The sequence below is a fragment of the Salmo salar genome, chromosome ssa17, assembly GCF_905237065.1.
Source record: "Salmo salar chromosome ssa17, Ssal_v3.1, whole genome shotgun sequence".
Taxonomy (NCBI): Eukaryota; Metazoa; Chordata; class Actinopteri; order Salmoniformes; family Salmonidae; genus Salmo; species Salmo salar.
In genome coordinates this window covers 80,812,217-80,831,877 of record NC_059458.1, presented here as the reverse complement: position 1 = coordinate 80,831,877, position 19,661 = coordinate 80,812,217, and the positions used below count along the sequence as shown (strand labels likewise).

General features: G+C 44.8%; 1 protein-coding gene and 2 long non-coding RNA genes across 3 annotated transcripts in view; 2 read left to right on the top strand and 1 right to left on the bottom strand.

The window, feature by feature from the left end:
• The first annotated feature begins 206 nt into the window (after window positions 1–206).
• Window positions 207–5,528, top strand: LOC123728281 (uncharacterized). The gene is made up of 4 exons (XR_006760197.1): window positions 207–337; window positions 547–646; window positions 5,258–5,335; window positions 5,500–5,528. It is a non-coding gene; the product is annotated as an uncharacterized lncRNA (long non-coding RNA).
• On the bottom strand, window positions 2,471–5,248 carry LOC123728282 (uncharacterized). Its single transcript, XR_006760198.1, has 2 exons — window positions 5,059–5,248; window positions 2,471–2,771 (listed from the first exon to the last, which is right to left on the bottom strand). It is a non-coding gene; the product is annotated as an uncharacterized lncRNA (long non-coding RNA).
• A 2,135-nt stretch (window positions 5,529–7,663) lies between the features above and the next one.
• Window positions 7,664–19,661, top strand: part of LOC106609839 (ras-related protein Rab-21) — a 28,715-nt gene continuing 16,717 nt past the window's right edge. The window contains exon 1 of the mRNA XM_045700213.1: window positions 7,664–8,046. Within this exon, the coding sequence (XP_045556169.1) occupies window positions 7,906–8,046 (141 nt within the window). The 5' untranslated portion in view covers window positions 7,664–7,905. The remainder of the gene's footprint in view (window positions 8,047–19,661) is intronic.

Genomic DNA, 19,661 nt, shown 5'->3' with positions numbered 1-19,661 from the left:
ATAGGGCTACCTACTTTTGAAAAGGGCTTTTATGTGTTTGACAATAATTAAAAGTATTCGACTTGGAGTTTATTTCCCCCCCAAAAAAATCAGAACGTACACTGAGAAAATAAGTTATGAGGTATGTCAACAACAAAACTATTCTGAGAGAGTGGGGTTTGTTATGCTTGTGCCGTGGCAACTACCAATGAGAGGAGCGTATTTGAAATACGTCATGGAGCGCCACCTTCGAAATGTCCTATTTGACTTGAACTCAGCTGATCGTTACTGAACTACCTGGATCTCAAGCCTTGCCTACTTTTTACACGACTGTGGCTAATAAGATTTAAAGAAAAAGGTGGGTTCTTAACTGCTACAATGAAGATGTACTTGGTATAATCAATTACATGATTTCAACAATTAACAGTTCGTATTAGTAACAATATTACATGCAGCAACGCTAGAGCGTATGTTATTGTATGCAAGGTACAACGTTTACATTATTAGCTATGGATACAATGTATCAAAACACTAAACTATCGCTAATGTCATGGTGGCTTTCTGCAGAGAAAATGAGCTCTGGAAAAGCACTGCAGTCGGTGTCTCCTCACTACAACCAACAGCCACCGACACCAAGCCTGGCGAAAAGAAAGAAAATTCAAGAGAAGTAAGTTGTGAAAGTAGTTATGATTGTTAGATTAATGCACGTTAAACCTACAGTTGTTTTTATACAGTATAATTTATGCAATGTGTATTACAATAGTGGCTTGTCACCTTCCTTCCCGCCTGAGCCCTCAGTGGAGGATTCATAATGCCCATAAAACCTAGCGGTCAAGCAGGGAAATGGTTCCAATCGTTTTTCCCATAAGGGATTTGAGAAACACTTAAAATAAGGGCTGCAAGCTCCTGGACATTATCTCCAGCTGGAACCTTTGCAAACAGGTACATTTAAAGAAATTTTGCCAATACATTAGATGGTTAATCCAGAGATTCTTACCTTTGCATCGATTCGGCAGTCTCGTCCAGAACATGGCATTTGTAGTTCTTTATGATAGCCACATTAGCAGCTATCTAGCATTTCATTTGTTGGGGGTAAATACAGGCAAATGTATTGATAAAAGTCACCATGTCCCGAGAGACTTGTTATCTAAACGTCAAGCCAGGGTAAGCCCACATGAAACACAGCCCTTATTGTAAGTGTTTCTAAAATCCCCTATAAGGAGAAATGAATGGAGAAAAACCATTTAGAACCATTTCCCTGTTTGACCGCTAGGTATTATGACTCATACTGTGGTACTCTATTTTTGGGGTGGAGACATGAGCATCTCATTGTATACAGATTTGTCTCCTCTCCTCAATTCAATTTCGAGAGGAAGAGAGGCCCAACTCAGTGGAAAATCTGTCTTCCTCCAGTAGGTGGTGTTTTTTTTTCGCCCACCAAGTAAGGAGTTTGTATGGAGTGTTGAATTTGTTCAACCAAAAAATATATCCACCAATCCAAAGAAAGTATAGGCGGGAGCTAGACAGTCCGCCGTGCCGCTTTGTGGACAACAACTCCCGTTTAGAGCGGCGAGACGTATCTTGCCAGTATATCCATTATCTTTGATTCAATTCACTCACTGAGGTATAATAAGCTGTCACCTTTGCAAATAGTTCTGGTTACCATGTGAGAGATGACTTATAACCCACGGGAGAGTGCCCCTAGTCAGAGCCAGAGGGTCGTTTTTTTTTAAATCTTCACATTTTCAAACAGTCCATTTATATTTGGGTGAGGTTTTTTTCCTCGACTGAGTAGCCTCGTTTCACTTCCAAAAATAAAATTAAACCTAATGTTTAGCGAAATAACAACACAATGTCATACATGTAGCCTAGTCAAATAATTAACATCCAATCACATTAACCGTTACTCTCTGGCGGGAATTCCACTAACGGTCTGTATCTAGCCAAACGTAGTTGCTGCTCATTCCATTTGCTCGAAAAATGGTTAGAGCAAAGGGTTATAAAATTTTTTTAAAAGTAATGCCCTATGGAACTCCCAATTACAGCCGGTTGTGATACAGCCCGGGATCGAACCAGGGTCTGTAGTGACACCTCTAGCACTGAGATGCAGTGCCTCAGACCGCTGCGCCACTCGGGAGGCCATTTATATACACACACAGCCTAAGTTCAAATACACCCAAGCTGCGTTAATTGTATGGTAATGTATATATTCTCGCATAGGTAATACACTATACCTATGCGAGAATGCTGATCATCGACTACAACTCAGCGTTCAACACCATAGTGCCCACGAATCTCATCACTAAGCAAATTACTCTGGGACTAAACACCTCCCTCTGCAACTGGATCCTGGACTCCCTGACAGGCCGCCCCCAGCTGGTAAGAGTAGGCAACAACACGTCTGCCACGCTGATCCTTAACACTGGAGCCCTAGATCCTCTGAGGCTGTGGAGGGATCCAAATTGTGGATTTAAAAGAACATGAATCAGCGTACAATGAAACCTTTATTTTTAAGCCCTTGTCACAAACCGGTCGTAACAAAAAGGGAGACAACATGGAGATCAAGGAATAACAAAAATATATTTAACCAAAGTAAACTATATACATGTATGTGTGGTTGTGTACATAGATGTGATAATGAGGGGTGTTGAAAGGCTCCAAAACCCAACAGTTTGCCTATGTAGAGAGTCTCCTCAATGAATGGGGGAAAGGTGTATTTATCTCCGGGACGCACCCGAGCCCAGGTGTGTCCCTTTTCGCTGACGACCCTCCCGACTCCGCCCACCGACATCCTATTAAGGAAAACATGAGCAGAGATAATTCAGCAGACCGAGTGAGAGGGTGGTCACACCCTGGATTTCTAAACCATTAATGTTATTGTTGGATCTGATTTTTAACAACTAACATTTCAATAGCAATAATAAATAGATATGCTGATAGCGGACAACCTTGTTTTACTTCTCTTGACAGTTAAAACTTTCTGAGAAATAGCCATTATTTACTATTTTACACCTAGGGTTACTATACATAACTTTAACCCATTTTATAAAAGATTCTCAAATTTAAATATTCCAGGCATTTGTATATAAACTTCAGTCGTACTTTATTAAAGGCCTTTTCAAAGTCGGCTATGAAAACTAGGCCTGGTTTCCCAGATTTGTCATAGTGTTCTATTGTTTCCAGTACTTGTCTTATATTATATTATCTCTAATGTATCGTCCATGTAAAAAAAAAAAAAAAAGTCTGATTAGGCTGAATAATATCCGACAATACCTTTTTTAATTCTATGCGCTAAGCATTTTGCTTGAGTTTTTGCATCACAACACTGAAGTGTAAGAGGCCTCCAATTATTTTTAAATGGAATGGATCTTTATACACTGCTCAAAAAAATAAAGGGAACACTAAAATAACACATCCTAGATCTGAATGAAATAATCTTATTAAATACTTTTTTCTTTACATAGTTGAATGTGCTGACAACAAAATCACACAAATATAATCAATGGAAATCCAATTTATCAACCCATGGAGGTCTGGATTTGGAGTCACTTAAAATTAAAGTGGAAAACCACACTACAGGCTGATTCAACTTTGATGTAATGTCCTTAAAACAAGTCAAAATGAGGCTCGGTAGTGTGTGTGGCCTCCACGTGCCTGTATGACCTCCCTACAACGCCTCGGCATGCTCCTGATGAGGTGGCGGATGGTCTCCTGAGGGATCTCCTCCCAGACCTGGACTAAAGCATCCGCCAACTCCTGGACAGTCTGTGGTGCAACGTGGCGTTGGTGGATGGAGCGAGACATGATGTCCCAGATGTGCTCAATTGGATTCAGGTCTGGGGAACGGGCGGGCCAGTCCATAGCATCAATGCCTTCCTCTTGCAGGAACTGCTGACACACTCCAGCCACATGAGGTCTAGCATTGTCTTGCATTAGGAGGAACCCAGGGCCAACCGCACCAGCATATGGTCTCACAAGGGGTCTGAGGATCTCATCTCGGTACCTAATGGCAGTCAGGCTACCTCTGGCGAGCACATGGAGGGCTGTGCGGCCCCCCCAAAGAAATGCCACCCCACACCATGACTGACCCACCGCCAAACCGGTCATGCTGGAGGATGTTGCAGGCAGCAGAACATTCTCCACGGCGTCTCCAGACTGTCACGTCTGTCACATGTGCTCAGTGTGAACCTGCTTTCATCTGTGAAGAGCACAGGGCGCCAGTGGCGAATTTGCCAATCTTGGTGTTCTCTGACAAATGCCAAACGTCCTGCACGGTGTTGGGCTGTAAGCACAACCCCCACCTGTGGACGTTAGGCCCTCATACCACCCTCATGGAGTCTGTTTCTGACCGTTTGAGCAGACACATGCACATTTGTGGCCTGCTGGAGGTCATTTTGCAGGGCTCTGGCAGTGCTCCTCCTTGCACAAAGGCGGAGGTAGTGGTCCTGCTGCTGGGTTGTTGCCCTCCTACGGCCTCCTCCACGTCTCTTGATGTACTGGCATGGCTCCTGGTAGCGCCTCCATACTCTGGACACTACGCTGACAGACACAGCAAACCTTCTTGCCACAGCTCGCATTGATGTGCCATCCTGGATGAGCTGCACTACCTGAGCCACTTGTGTGGGTTGTAGACTCCGTCTCATGCTACCACTAGAGTGAAAACACCGCCAGCATTCAAAAGTGACCAAAACATCAGCCAGGAAGCATAGGAACTGAGAAGTGGTCTGTGGTTACCACCTGCAGAACCACTCCTTTATTGGGGGTGTCTTGCTAATTGCCTATAATTTCCACCTGTTGTCTATTCCATTTGCACAACAGCATGTGAAATGTATTGTCAATCAGTGTTGCTTCCTAAGTGGACAGTCTGATTTCACAACAGGTGTGATTGACTTGGAGTTACATTGTGTTGTTTAAGTGTTCCCTTTATTTTTTTTAGCAGTATATTTACCACATGGCTCCTGTTTCAGTAATAATGAAATCAGACGTAGTTGAGTATCTGATACCGTGTGTGTGTGTATAGAAGTGGTTAAAACATGCTAATAATGGTCCTCTGAGTATATCAAAAAAGGTTTGGTTTACCTCCACTGGTATGCCATCCCGCCCTTGAGTTTTCCCGTACTTAAAGGCTTTAATTGCATCAAGAAGTACCTCCTCTGTAATTTGTCATTCACTAGTTGCATGATTGCTTGGTATATTCTCTTGTTCCACTTTCACTTTCTCTCTTTCTCGCTCTACTCTCTCTCTCTCTTTCTCTCTACTGCCTTGTGTGGCGATGTAGGTCTGCAATAAGGAGTCCAACAGACAATGTGATGTCCCCATGTACAAGACAGCTCATGAAGAAAGCTATCAAGGACATGTAAGTATAATTAAAATCTCTGTCAGACAAATGTTATTTGTTTTTGTCATTTGACTGACATTTGGAGTGTGGATTTGACTAAATTAAGTTTACCCCCTTTCTGTAACTGGAGCAGGCTGTGTAGTCTAAATGCCATTTTTACATTTGTTTATTCTTGATTCCAGACCGTCATCTCCCAGACCCAGACGGGAAGCAAAAGAGAACACTGCAAATAAATGAATTACCTTTTTATGTACAGTGTGATGTCTTTACGGTATTCCTCTCTCTGCTAAGATGGGCAGATAAATTAATCATTGACACTTTCCTGACATTCTACCGTCTTTTTAATATGTTCTTACTAACCAAGCTGCTCACACTTTATTGATCCATTATGCAATGTGGTGTATATGGGGGGGTTATATTCTTCATTTATATGGTGTATAGGGGGGTTATATTCTTCATTAATATGGGGCTGTTATATTCTTCATTAATATGGTGTATACGGGGGGTTATATTCTTCATTAATATGGTGTATACGGGGGGTTATATTCTTCATTAATATGGTGTATACGGGGGTTATTCGTCATTAATATGGTGTATACGGGGGTTATATTCTTCATTAATATGGTGTATAGCGGGGGGGTTATTTCTTCATTAATATGGTGTATACGGGGGGTTATATTCTTCATTAATATGGTGTATACGGGGGTTATATTCTTCATTAATATGGTGTATACGGGGGTTATATTCTTCATTAATATGGTGTATACGGGGGTTATATTCTTCATTAATATGGTGTATACGGGGGGTTGTTATATTCTTCATTAATATGGTGTATGCGGGGGGGTTGTTATATTCTTCATCTAAATCGCACTGTTTGTGTTAATCATTGGTTTTCTTGTGAATGTATAATGCTATTTGCACTTTAGAGGACATGTGCTGTTCATTGTACACTGCTTTAAGTGGTGGGGGTGTTATAATCTCAAACAAGTGTTCTGTATATATGCCCTTTGCACAGGTAGACTTCCATGGTTTAAAAAAAGTAGACTACTTTATATTCTGTTTGTACATTGGCTTTATGTTGCTCAGTTTTCAATATGTAACTAGCAAAAAAGGACTTGGCTCACTGCTTTCAATAAACATATTTGAAATGGAAGAGATCACTTGTGTGACTGAGTCATCAGGAATGTATGAAAATTCCTGTCTTAACGTTTGTTTGTTTTTTCAATTTGAAGGTGATATTCAAGAGGTTTGTTGTGACCGTAACTAGTGTTGGATAAGGCTAGTGACGCTCTGTGTTTGGTTTGATATGTCCAAGAGATCATTTCAATACCAATTTTACCAGAAGTCCCACCAGTGCGTTGCGACTCACAGGCCACCCTGAAGAAGGCCAGTGAGCCGCTCGTCGTTGGAGCACTTACATTTTTTTGCTATGGGATAGCCGCTAAAATAAAGGCTTTAACTTTTTCACAATAGTGCCTTGGATTTTTTGGAAGTATGATCGTTATCTAGTTAAGATTAGGGTAGACATTCAGAAAATTACCCCTTACGTCTCTAGTAGAAACAGAAATGGGTCAAGTTTGAACAAAACAAGCATACTTCTTTCTGAAACGAAGATTCAAGGCAATCACTTAGTCTTCGCTCACTGTGTGTATGTACAGCATGGGGGATTTCCGCCTCTTGTTCTGGGAGCCTTTCAAGAATTATGATATTTTGATGTGAATATAAGCAGATTTGTCAGAAATGCATAAATAAAATAGCACTGCCATATGGCTGAGGCACTAGCGGTTCTGGGTGGGGGGGGGGCAGTGCCCCTGTGACAACAATTTTGGACCCCCTTGTGGCCCCCCTAAATGTGGAGTATGATTTAATTTTTACATAACCAATTTTTGCTATCTTTTAAAAAAAATCTGTTATTAATGTAACTGGCCCCTCTAACAGTACAACTGGCCCCAGCTTGGCCCCCCCAGTTGAAATGGTCTAGAACCGCCACTGCTCAGAGGAGAAATAGATTCCTCATGATTTATGTGTGACAAATTATTCTCACTTGGGAGGGTCTTGCAGTGATAATGATCCTGGTAAACCAACCAACCACAATAATGATAACCTATCATAACACAGTCAAAACAATATTCTGTTTTTAGGAGTTATTATACTGACTACTGGGCTTCTTACTTTTCGTCTTTCAAACTGTCTTATTTTGTTTACAGTTTTTATAAATGTCCTAATTTCTGTATTCTTTGCTCTAACATATATTATGATTGATGATCCATTGGGAAAATAGACTGAGCCTCTGTTCAGCACCAGCACTTTGGATTGTTGCTGTCCAGTTCATCATATGATCCCGGTGCATGACGTAGAAAGAGACGCCATTAGTAGGGGTTGAGAGGGGAGAGCAGAGCGAACCAGCGAGCTGAGGGTGGGGGAAATCACTTTGGTCTACAACAGCTGGGCGAGTGACATTTCTGCCTATTCTGATTCGCAGGGGATTCGTGTCCTCGACTTCTTGATTTCGATTTGAGACATCTAATGTGATTAGAGGGAGATACTTCAACTGAGCTACTTATATACCTAATCATATTTATTTCACCATGGCGGCTGGCGGCGGAGCAGGCAACAAAACCTACTCTTTCAAGGTGGTTTTGTTGGGAGAGGGCTGTGTCGGCAAGACCTCGCTCGTGTTGCGGTATTGTGAAAATAAATTCAACGACAAACACATCACCACACTTCAGGTACGTTGATTACGTGGCTAACTGGATGTGTGATTCAATCTTGTCCAGACTACAAAGGGTTAAATATGCGATGTAGAAAACAGAAAAGGCGAGCTAGCTAACGTTAGCCTAACTGCTAGTGATAGACTGTCACTAACTCACACCAACAGCCATTCATCTGTGTCGCAGCTAGCTAGCTAGTTTTCGGCAGTCCACTACAAGTCACTGTAACCTGTTCAACATGGTTATTTAGGGTGTTTACCAAGATGGCTAGCTAGCTAACAATTCTGGTAACGATAATGTATTATAATAACGATAAGCTAGCCAACTAAATTAACTAACGCCTGCTGGCGATTGTAGTTAGCTAGCTTTCCTAGTAGCCACCTGTCACAGCTTTAAAAATAAACGATCTAAAAGCTTTATCTCAACTATACATTGGTGCTATTCGACATGAAACAAGTGTTCTTCAACGTGAATGTGGTAGAGGTGAATTTGCCCCAATGAACAGGAAGTAGCCCACTCAGAGTAACCACAACAACAACCACCACCCAGGTTTAACTTCCTGTCCAGTGGTCAGAAAGCTTCGCCAGCTGCCCCAAACGTCGCCCTGCAGGACACTTGACTGAACTGAACAAGGAATTAACTACTATGACATAGCATTTATGTAGAGAAAGGTCACGTTTACTCCACACCAGAAATCGCATTGAGTTGGACAACACAGACTAGATCTGTCAGTAAGCTCAGGGCTTCTCATAGCAGTAGGTTGCACAATATGTGGTTTTGAATTGCCGGACGTCATAAGGGTTCTAGGTGTTTGTAGTAGGCCTTTACAGTGCTGTTACCAAGCGTATCTTCTATGAATCAATAGGATTGTGCTGCCACATAATCACACATTACCAGGGTATCAAATTCAATCCTCTACTATCACAGTTGCTGTCAAGCAGTCTAACTAGTGTACTAAGCAATGTCTTTGTACTTTGCATTACTGCAAACAGTTAAACCTGTTGCTGACTCTCTGGAAAGTGTTCAGCTGTAGTGAAGTTGGCTTACCAGTAGGTTAGTTATGAACTTAGAATGGCCTGTGTTTATTGCTCTCCTGAAAGAAGAGGCAGCATAAGTCCTTGTCATTTCCTACCAGGACATCACAAGAGGGTGTTTATTACTCAAGGCAATGATGAGAGGAGCTGAATGGGAAGGTGGTTCACTGCTGCACTGCCAGTGGGCCTCGAGTCTTAGAGACTAGAGAAGCGGTCTTCTCGGATGCTGAAAATGAGCTCCAAACTGAATTGGATCTGTGAGATTCCCATCCGAGAAAGACAGGACTGTCTTCTTCTTCTTCAAAATCAATATTGGATCTGAGATGGACCAGGGTCTGTATCAGAGCCAAAAGATAAAAAATGCAGCTTTATTTACACAAAAGCAAGCAAAATATACTGAAAAATTTAAACGCAACAATATCAAAGATTTTAACGAGTTAAAGTTAATATAAATAATTTATTAGGACCTTATCTATGGATTTCACATGACTGGGAATGAAATAATGCAACATCTCTGGTGGACATTCCTCCATGCCAGTTGCACATAACCTCAACTTGAAACATCTGTGGCATTGTGTGACATAACTACATATTTTAGTGGCCTTTTATTGTCCACAGCACAAGGTGAACTTGTGTAATGATCATGTTTAATCAGCTTCTTGATATGCCACACCTGTTAGGTGGATTGATTATTTTGGCAAAGAAGAAATGCTCACTAACAGGGATGGAAACAAATTTGAGACGCTTTTTGTGTCTGTGGACATTTTCAGGGATCTTTTATTTCAACACTTTACATATTTTAGTTGTGTAGTTTTGACTTGTCTGGCAGTGAATGTTAATGTTGCACATGTGTTTTTAGATGTATTTAAAATAGTTGAATTGTTGTTTAGTATTTTCATAAATGACATCCAGAATGTAAAATGTTGAGAAGGGATAGGGTGTGTGGTGGAGATGCATCAGCATGTCTCTACAGAATGCTCTCTGTCTCCTGCTAATTCGTGCACATTCATTATTTAATTGTTTGAGTTTACACTTTTTAATGTTTTTTTGTTTTAATATATTTTGCTTGAGCATGCATAAAGTAGCTGGCCTGCGTGCAGTTGTAGGCCTATAGGTCTAAAAGTTTCCATTTGGTGATGTCTGATAGTATTTCTCATTAACTCACCATAACTTGAGCTGCGCAGCTTCTGAGCATTTTTTGCGTCACATTACGTCAATGCATCCATTGCAAATAGTTCCTTACTGTATTCAAAAAATCTTTTCAACACTCCTTGATAGGCCTAACCATCGTGCCTCGGTGTGAATTAGCATCATATTTCTGAAACCCATATCTCCACTGGAAACTGGTCATAAAATCCGCTACCTTAACACTTATCCTTTGCGCAAATACAACAGTCTGTCATCATTGGCATGGGAGACAGTGAGGGCCCAAGCGGCCCAGTTGAAACAATGTCTCAAGTTCCCTGTAGGGAGAGCTCAAGCCAGACAGAGACAGGTGGAGGATAGAGATTAACATATTGAAAGAACCTGAACCAACTCTGCCATGCGCAGCAAAAGTGACTTTAATCTGGATATTTTCTTCAAATATAATTTCAGATTTAGTCGGCATTTCACATATTTTCACACAGATCCGAGTTCCTTCTCGGGGTAATAGGTTTCGGGTGTATTTGTGAAGACCTCTAGACTAGAGTTTGCGATCTACTGCACTGTCAGTGAGCTTTGAGTCTTCAAGCTCAGACACCCCGGTAGGATTGTCAAATGTTTCCTGGAGACCGTACTTGACACCTCTGACTGTCGACACTCAATCTCTTTTGTGTTCACACAGCAAAGACCTTGGAAGTCATCAGCCACTCAGCCTTGTTAAAATACTCCAAACCAGAAGGTGGCAGTAGCATTGTTTGGCAATGCATATCCGTGCGTATTGCTTGTGGTCTAGATTCCAAGTTGTCTGCGCTAATGTTGCCATTTTTTGTAGAAAGCCCATGTTTATGCTAGCCAGATGGACACAGCTAGATAACTACCTAGCAAGATGACAAATAAACATTTTAATTCACTCTCCATAGCATACTCCATAGCATATTCGCTAGCTGGCACAACATTGCTAGCAAGCTAAGGACACTGCACTAACTCGGCAGCTGTTTCATAGAAACCAGCTAGTCCATTGTGATTTAATTATGTCAACTAGCTACAGTGGTTAGCTGGCTTGGAGGAAGTATTTAGTGTTGTGTGCACTTAGGCTGTGTGATGGTAGCTAGCTATGTAGCATATGAAGTGTGATTGGCTCATCCGTGGATGTACGGAGAAAATGGCCTCTTTTTAGTTAACTTTTACATTTTACATGCTCTCTGATTGGCTCAAAGTCAACTTGTTGGCCGCTGACGAGCATTGCGATAGGTTGGTCGCCACCGGGTCGGCACGCCGCAGGTACCGCTTTTGTTCTAGCAGGAGAAGGAACAGCCTCCCACTGTGATAAGTACGGCAGTTCCGGTGTATCAAGCAGTTGTTTCAAGTCCTATTGCAATAGGCCTAGTTGTCATGTGACCATTTTCTCTTGTCAGTAGTACTGTTATTGTTTTGTTTACAGTAGTAGGCCTACATTATTATTGTGTGATGCCTAAGTAAGCCAGCTCATACACTGGATAGTAGTTAGTGAATACTGACTAGGGCCTACATTGACAGCAGTAAGGTAGGCTACAGTCAGTCTCCTCATGATGATGGTGCTCTAATCTCACGCCCACTAAGCAAGGTAATTGTGGTTAAAAGGGCAGCTGTGATACCAACAAGCTGGTATCACAGCCGTATTACTAATACCAATATAATCTCTCCGGGAGCTTGCCCTTGCTTGTGGACTCTCTCTCAGGTGACTGGTAGGTCTCTCTCGTCAGTGAATATTAGGCTTTCTTTGCTGTCAGTCCTTTGGGGTCAAAGTAAAAATGTGGTAAACCTGTCTTGAATGGCCAACTTGAAACTGCTATTTCCCAGCAAACATCGTTTTGAATATTTGGAAAGCCCCCCCCCTTTGAAACTACACGCTCAGGCAGAAAACAGTTGTGAAACTGCTTGTGTGTGAACCAACTACAATTTCCACCTTGGTCCTACTTTATTTCCTGTTCACTGTGTGGTCATTGCACAGTTTCCTGAGATACAATAGGCAGCAAGAGACTGTTATTCATTTATTAGACATTTTGCAGGATTAAAATCTCTTCAGATGCATAATCTCATTTTCAAGAGTCCACATTCTCATTTACAGGGCAATAGTTACAGGGCAGAGGAGGGGATGAATGAGCCAATTGGGAGTTGGGGATGAGTAGGTGCCCGTGATGGTATGAGGGTCAGATTATGAATTTAGCCAGGACACTGGGGGTTAACACCCCTAATCTTACGATAAGTGCCATGGGATCTTTAGTGACCACATAGTCAGGACACCCGTTTAACGTCCCATCTGAAAGACGATGCCCTTCACGGGGCAATGTCCCCAATCACTGCCCTGGGGCATTGGGATATCTTTTGTTTTTTTACACCAGAGGAATAGTGCCTCCTACTGGCCCTCCAACACTACTTCCAGCAGCATCTGGTCTCCCATCCATGGACCGACCAGGACCAACCCTGCTTAGCTCCAGAGGTGGGATGCAGGGTGGGGTGCTGCTGGCTTTTTATACACAAAAAACCCCTCAAACAATACTTACAAACAAGAATAATATGGCAACTACTGTCTAATTACAAACAACTTACTATAGCTCCCGCCTAGGGCCAATCAGTGTCATTTAATGAATGCTGGATCTCTATGGCAAGACTCATCATTTCACCCAAGTTTTGTCAAAATCGTGCCAGTGCTGTCTGAGATTGCGTGTGACTAATGTACTAACGGAAGGAGACAGATCCACAGTTCCCTCCCCGATTTCAGCGTGGGAGACAATGACTTGTTGCACAACTACTGAACAGGTTATTAGGTAATGGTTTGTTTGAGAAATACAATGTGTGATCAGTGTAAAACAAACAGTTTAATGGATAGATAGTGATGGGCTATTATGACCGGTGTTGTGGATAACGGGTTACAGTCAAACAACGGTGAGATTTTTATTTTCATGAAAGTAACAGTAATATAACACATTACTTTCCACACAAAGTAATGCGTTTAAATTTAAATGTAATATTACTTTTTCAAGTAACTAATCCCAACACTGATTATGACGATGTCATAAACTGTTGCTTACAATCTATTTACCTAGTTTAGTGGGCCACTTCAGTGTCCAAATAATACGGTAGCCTAAACAGGCCGGTAAACACCCAGGTCTTTTACTAATGATCATGATCTGTCTGGATGTTGACCTACCCCAGGCTAGCCTAAATGTCAACATCCATTGATGCCATGGAAACATCAGCCGAAATGACAGCACAAGATTTGCCTGTACGCCTGTACAGCCCCTAGCAGATGTTATGCCATGTTTGCTCTTCCCTCTGAAATGAGCCATGAAATGAGCCACTTAGAGACCACTACAGGCAGTCAGACTAGACTATGAGTGAACTTTGGCACAGGCCCATAATTCGACTGTCTTGTAAGCTAGTTGTAGTGTAGTAGTCTTGCCAACCACAAGCTGCCCTGTCTTCAGGTCATCCTAGGCCTCAGACCCTTTTCACACTACTGAGCCAAGCTGTTCTGAATCCTGTCTTCAGGTCATCCTAGGCCTCACACCCTTTTCACACTACTGAGCCAAGCTGTTCTGAATCCTGTCTTCAGGTCATCCTAGGCCTCACACCCTTTTCACACTACTGAGCCAAGCTGTTCTGAATCCTGTCTTCAGGTCATCCTAGGCCTCACACCCTTTTCACACTACTGAGCCAAGCTGTTCTGAATCCTGTCTTCAGGTCATCCTAGGCCTCAGACCCTTTTCACACTACTGAGCCAAGCTGTTCTGAATCCTGTCTTCAGGTCATCCTAGGCCTCACACCCTTTTCACACTACTGAGCCAAGCTGTTCTGAATCCTGTCTTCAGGTCATCCTAGGCCTCACACCCTTTTCACACTACTGAGCCAAGCTGTTCTGAATCCTGTCTTCAGGTCATCCTAGGCCTCAGACCCTTTTCACACTACTGAGCCAAGCTGTTCTGAATCCTGTCTTCAGGTCATCCTAGGCCTCAGACCCTTTTCACACTACTGAGCCAAGCTGTTCTGAATCCTGTCTTCAGGTCATCCTAGGCCTCACACCCTTTTCACACTACTGAGCCAAGCTGTTCTGAATCCTGTCTTCAGGTCATCCTAGGCCTCAGACCCTTTTCACACTACTGAGCCAAGCTGTTCTGAATCCTGTCTTCAGGTCATCCTAGGCCTCACACCCTTTTCACACTACTGAGCCAAGCTGTTCTGAATCCTGTCTTCAGGTCATCCTAGGCCTCAGACCCTTTTCACACTACTGAGCCAAGCTGTTCTGAATCCTGTCTTCAGGTCATCCTAGGCCTCAGACCCTTTTCACACTACTGAGCCAAGCTGTTCTGAATCCTGTCTTCAGGTCATCCTAGGCCTCAGACCCTTTTCACACTACTGAGCCAAGCTGTTCTGAATCCTGTCTTCAGGTCATCCTAGGCCTCACACCCTTTTCACACTACTGAGCCAAGCTGTTCTGAATCCTGTCTTCAGGTCATCCTAGGCCTCAGACCCTTTTCACACTACTGAGCCAAGCTGTTCTGAATCCTGTCTTCAGGTCATCCTAGGCCTCACACCCTTTTCACACTACTGAGCCAAGCTGTTCTGAATCCTGTCTTCAGGTCATCCTAGGCCTCACACCCTTTTCACACTACTGAGCCAAGCTGTTCTGAATCCTGTCTTCAGGTCATCCTAGGCCTCAGACCCTTTTCACACTACTGAGCCAAGCTGTTCTGTTCAGGCCTGGTTAGGCATCCACCATAGTTGCTGGAACAGTTCTGGAAAGGACGATATGAAAATAAATGATCTGAGCCAGCACAGTCCGGTTAGGGTTGGCTTTATGCTGTCTGTCAGTTATTACAGGCTTCTCAAACCACTACCAGAGTACAGGCTACAATTTCATGTTCATTCCATTTATTTAGTATTTTGCTCTTTGGCTACTGTCTGTCATTCTTGCCTCTACTTCATGACGTGTAGCCTAACAGGTATGCAATTATGTGCCAAATCGTGATTTATAGGGTAAGCATTAGAATAAGCCGCTTCAATATTTGCAGCCACAGGTGGCAATATTTCTCTAGGAGCTGATCCATTGTCAGTATTGTGGAATGGTTATCATGTTCAGGTCAAATTTAAATGGAGGAAGCTGATCCGAGAGCAGCACTGCCTTTTCTTCCCATCCTATCAGTATCGACAACGCCTCAATGACGCACTTAATGACCGTTCTCTCTGCGTGCTGTTTTGGGAAACATGTTACATCTTCGGCCATTTTAGGAAAGATGCATTGATAAAACACTCAGAGGCCTAAATTCCATCGCTATCTGGAAACTGGGCTCAGGTTGTTAGCTTAGCCTCGACGCGCTCAGGTTGTTAGCTTAGCCTCGACGCGCTCAGGTTGGTAGCGTGGCCAACACGCGCTCAGGTTGGTGGCGTCAACGCTCAGGTTGTTAGCTTAGCCTCGACGCGCTCAGGTTGTTAGCTTAGCCTCGACGCGCTCAGGTTGTTAGCTTAGCCTCGACGCGCTCAGGTTGTTAGCTTAGCCTCGACGCGCTCAGGTTGTTAGCTTAGCCTCGACGCGCTCTGGTTGTTGGCGGGGCCTCGACGCGCTCAGGTTGGTGGCGGGGCCTAGACGCGCTCTGGTTGGTGGCGGGGCCTAGACGCGCTCTGGTAGGTGGCGGGGCCTAGACGCGCTCTGGTTGGTGGCGGGGCCCAGACGCGCTCTGGTTGGTGGCGGGGCCCAGACGCGCTCTGGTTGGTGGCGGGGCCCAGACGCGCTCTGGTTGGTGGCGGGGCCCAGACGCGCTCTGGTTGGTGGCGGGGCCCAGACGCGCTCTGGTTGGCGGGGCCCAGACGCGCTCTGGTTGGTGGCGGGGCCCAGACGCGCTCTGGTTGGTGGCGGGGCCCAGACGCGCTCTGGTTGGTGGCGGGGCCCAGACGCGCTCTGGTTGGTGGCGGGGCCCAGACGCGCTCTGGTTGGTGGCGGGGCCCAGACGCGCTCCCGTTGTCCAGAGGTCAGCACGGGTCAGGTTAAGAGAAAGTGTCCTGAACTGACTTAGTCTACTATATTGTTTTCTTCTTGCATGTAAACAGTTAGGCCTAGATATCACACATGTTTACGTATGGTTAACCTAATCAACCGTCCATTTTTAAAAGGCACCAAAGGTTTGGTCTACTAACTCTGAATTGTAATCAATAGCTCTTCACTGGCTTTGTGCTGTCAGTGTTCTAAACGCTTTAACCAATCCTCCCACACAGGCTAGCTCCTTGTTTCTACATGTCAGAAAAGAAAAGGAAAGTGTCTGTTTTCTAGCACAGCTACCTCAGAGCCAAGTTGCTTTTGTTTCTAGTGAAAACGCTGCCTTGGCTGTAACCTGACCCTCCCACAAGCAGAGAGGAAGGAAGGAAGGAGTACGAACTGGGGTCGTATTCATTAGGACACACAAATGTGAGTGTTTCTTATTGGACTCCATGTAGTAGTCCGTCCCCTCGTTTCCATCCTGTTTCTTCCGTTTGTTGCCTAATGAACACAACCCAGGCCTATTGTTTTGGGTAACTGTCTTTTAGGTTCACACACTCCTCAGCTGAACAGTAAAGGAGAAACGGGGGGATGAGAATAACTTGCAGTTCGTTAGCTGGAGAGAATTCAGGTTTAGTTAATCATGACTGACTCTTAACTCTCATTTAAATACTCGTCCAAACTGTCAGCTCGATTAGGCAATGTTTGGACATAGTCCCATGATGACTAAGAAGTATCCCAAATGGCACCCTATTCGCTATTTAGTGCACTACTTTTGACCAGGGCCCTATGGTCGACGGTAGTACACTATATAGGGAATAGTGTGCCATTTGGGACGTAGATCTGTAATCCAGATTTGTTTCATCACACTCAAATATGAATATAAGTTTTAGCCTATTAATCTTTTAAGCTACAGAAGCCGGTAATATAATTCAATCATCGTTGGTGCTTTGTGTGGATACCAGTCTGTCCCTCTGGTCTAGTAGGCTACAGGCTGGGCTGGAGCTTCTGAAGTGTTACAAACCCAAACACGCATAACAATCATCCTTTTGTTGGGTGTCCAGTTAACAATGAATCTATAATGATCTCATGGGCATTGTTTTGAGGGAATATTCTTATTAGGTCACTTTTATATAATACACATTTTTCTACTTTGAATTGAGCCGTTTTAGAATATTGTTCCTTTCAAGAGATTCAATCATTCACATGCAAATGAGGCCTAACTGCCATGTGTAATGACATCACCATGTAAGATTTGATACAGAAGCAGGTGTTTTGCTCCGCTTGAGTGATAAGCCAACACCCCCACCCCACAGTGCCTGAGAGCCATAACCAACACTTCCACCCCACAGTGCCTGAGAGCCATAACCAACACCCCCACCCCACAGTGCCTGAGAGCCATAACCAACACTTCCACCCCACAGTGCCTGAGAGCCATAACCAACACTTCCCACCCCACAGTGCCTGAGAGCCATAACCAACACCCCCACCCCACAGTGCCTGAGAGCCATAACCAACACTCCCACCCCACAGTGCCTGAGAGCCATAACCAACACTTCCACCCCACAGTGCCTGAGAGCCATAACCAACACTTCCACCCCACAGTGCCTGAGAGCCATAACCAACACTTCCACCCCACAGTGCCTGAGAGCCATAACCAACACTCCCACCCCACAGTGCCTGAGAGCCATAACCAACACTTCCACCCCACAGTGCCTAAGAGCCATAACCAACACCTCCACCCCACAGTGCCTGAGAGCCATAACCAACACTTCCACCCCACAGTGCCTGAGAGCCATAACCAACACTTCCACCCCACAGTGCCTGAGAGCCATAACCAACACCCCCACCCCACAGTGCCTGAGAGCCATAACCAACACTTCCACCCCACAGTGCCTGAGAGCCATAACCAACACCCCCACCCCACAGTGCCTGAGAGCCATAACCAACACCCCCACCCCACAGTGCCTGAGAGCCATAACCAACACTTCCACCCCACAGTGCCTGAGAGCCATAACCAACACCCCCACCCCACAGTGCCTGAGAGCCATAACCAACACTTCCACCCCACAGTGCCTGAGAGCCATAACCAACACCCCCACCCCACAGTGCCTGAGAGCCATAACCAACACCCCCACCCCACAGTGCCTGAGAGCCATAACCAACACTTCCACCCCACAGTGCCTGAGAGCCATAACCAACACTTCCACCCCACAGTGCCTGAGAGCCATAACCAACACTTCCACCCCACAGTGCCTGAGAGCCATAACCAACACCCCCACCCCACAGTGCCTGAGAGCCATAACCAACACCCCCACCCCACAGTGCCTGAGAGCCATAACCAACACCCCCACCCCACAGTGCCTGAGAGCCATAACCAACACTTCCACCCCACAGTGCCTGAGAGCCATAACCAACACTTCCACCCCACAGTGCCTGAGAGCCATAACCAACACCCCCACCCCACAGTGCCTGAGAGCCATAACCAACACTTCCACCCCACAGTGCCTGAGAGCCATAACCAACACCCCCACCCCACAGTGCCTGAGAGCCATAACCAACACCCCCACCCCACAGTGCCTGAGAGCCATAACCTCTCCAGCGCCCAGCATTTTCCCTGGGCTGTCCCGGGGGAGGGGAGGCGGCCACGCCCTGGGCTGTCCCGGGGGAGGGGAGGCGGCCACGCCCTGGGCTGTCCCGGGGGGGGAGGGAGCCACGCTCTGGGCTGTCCCGGGGAGGGGAGGGAGCCATGCCCTGGGCTGTCCTCCTCTCCTGGGTCATATTCATTAGGCACCAAACTGGAGAAAATTGATAGAAATTGGGAAGGACTCCGTAAGTTTGTCCAATAAGAAATGCATCTTTTTCTGTTGCGAAACGTGTGTCCTAATGAATTCAAAAAAAATATTTTACCTTTATTTAACTAGGCAAGTCAGTTAAGAACAAATTCTCAATGACAGCCTAGGAACAGTGGATTAACTGCCTTGTTCAGGGGCAGAACAACAGATTTTTACCTTGTCAGCTCGGGGTTTCGAACTTGCAACCTTTCGGTTACTAGTCCAAAGCTCGCCCCAATAGGAAACAGCTCCCAGCGATCCAGTTTCACTGACATCCTACTGCTGCTACCATCACCCACCTTTGTCTGCCCACTAAACTGGAAGGTCTGGTAGGAAGCCCACTGTAGACTTGGTAAGTGGATTGATCAGTTGAACGATGGGTAGGTCATGGTGAAATATAACAGATCAAACTGCTTTCCCTCTTCCTTACACAAAGGCCTAGTTCTCACACACACACACATTACACACAACCACGTGACGTATTGCAGATCAGGCATGGTCAGTGGAAAGGCCTTAGCAGCCAGCCAGAGATTTGTAATGATGTAAGTCTGGGTCAAAGGATCGTCATCTAGCCCAGCTCACGTGAGAGGGGTACGTTTCTGTGCTGCTGAT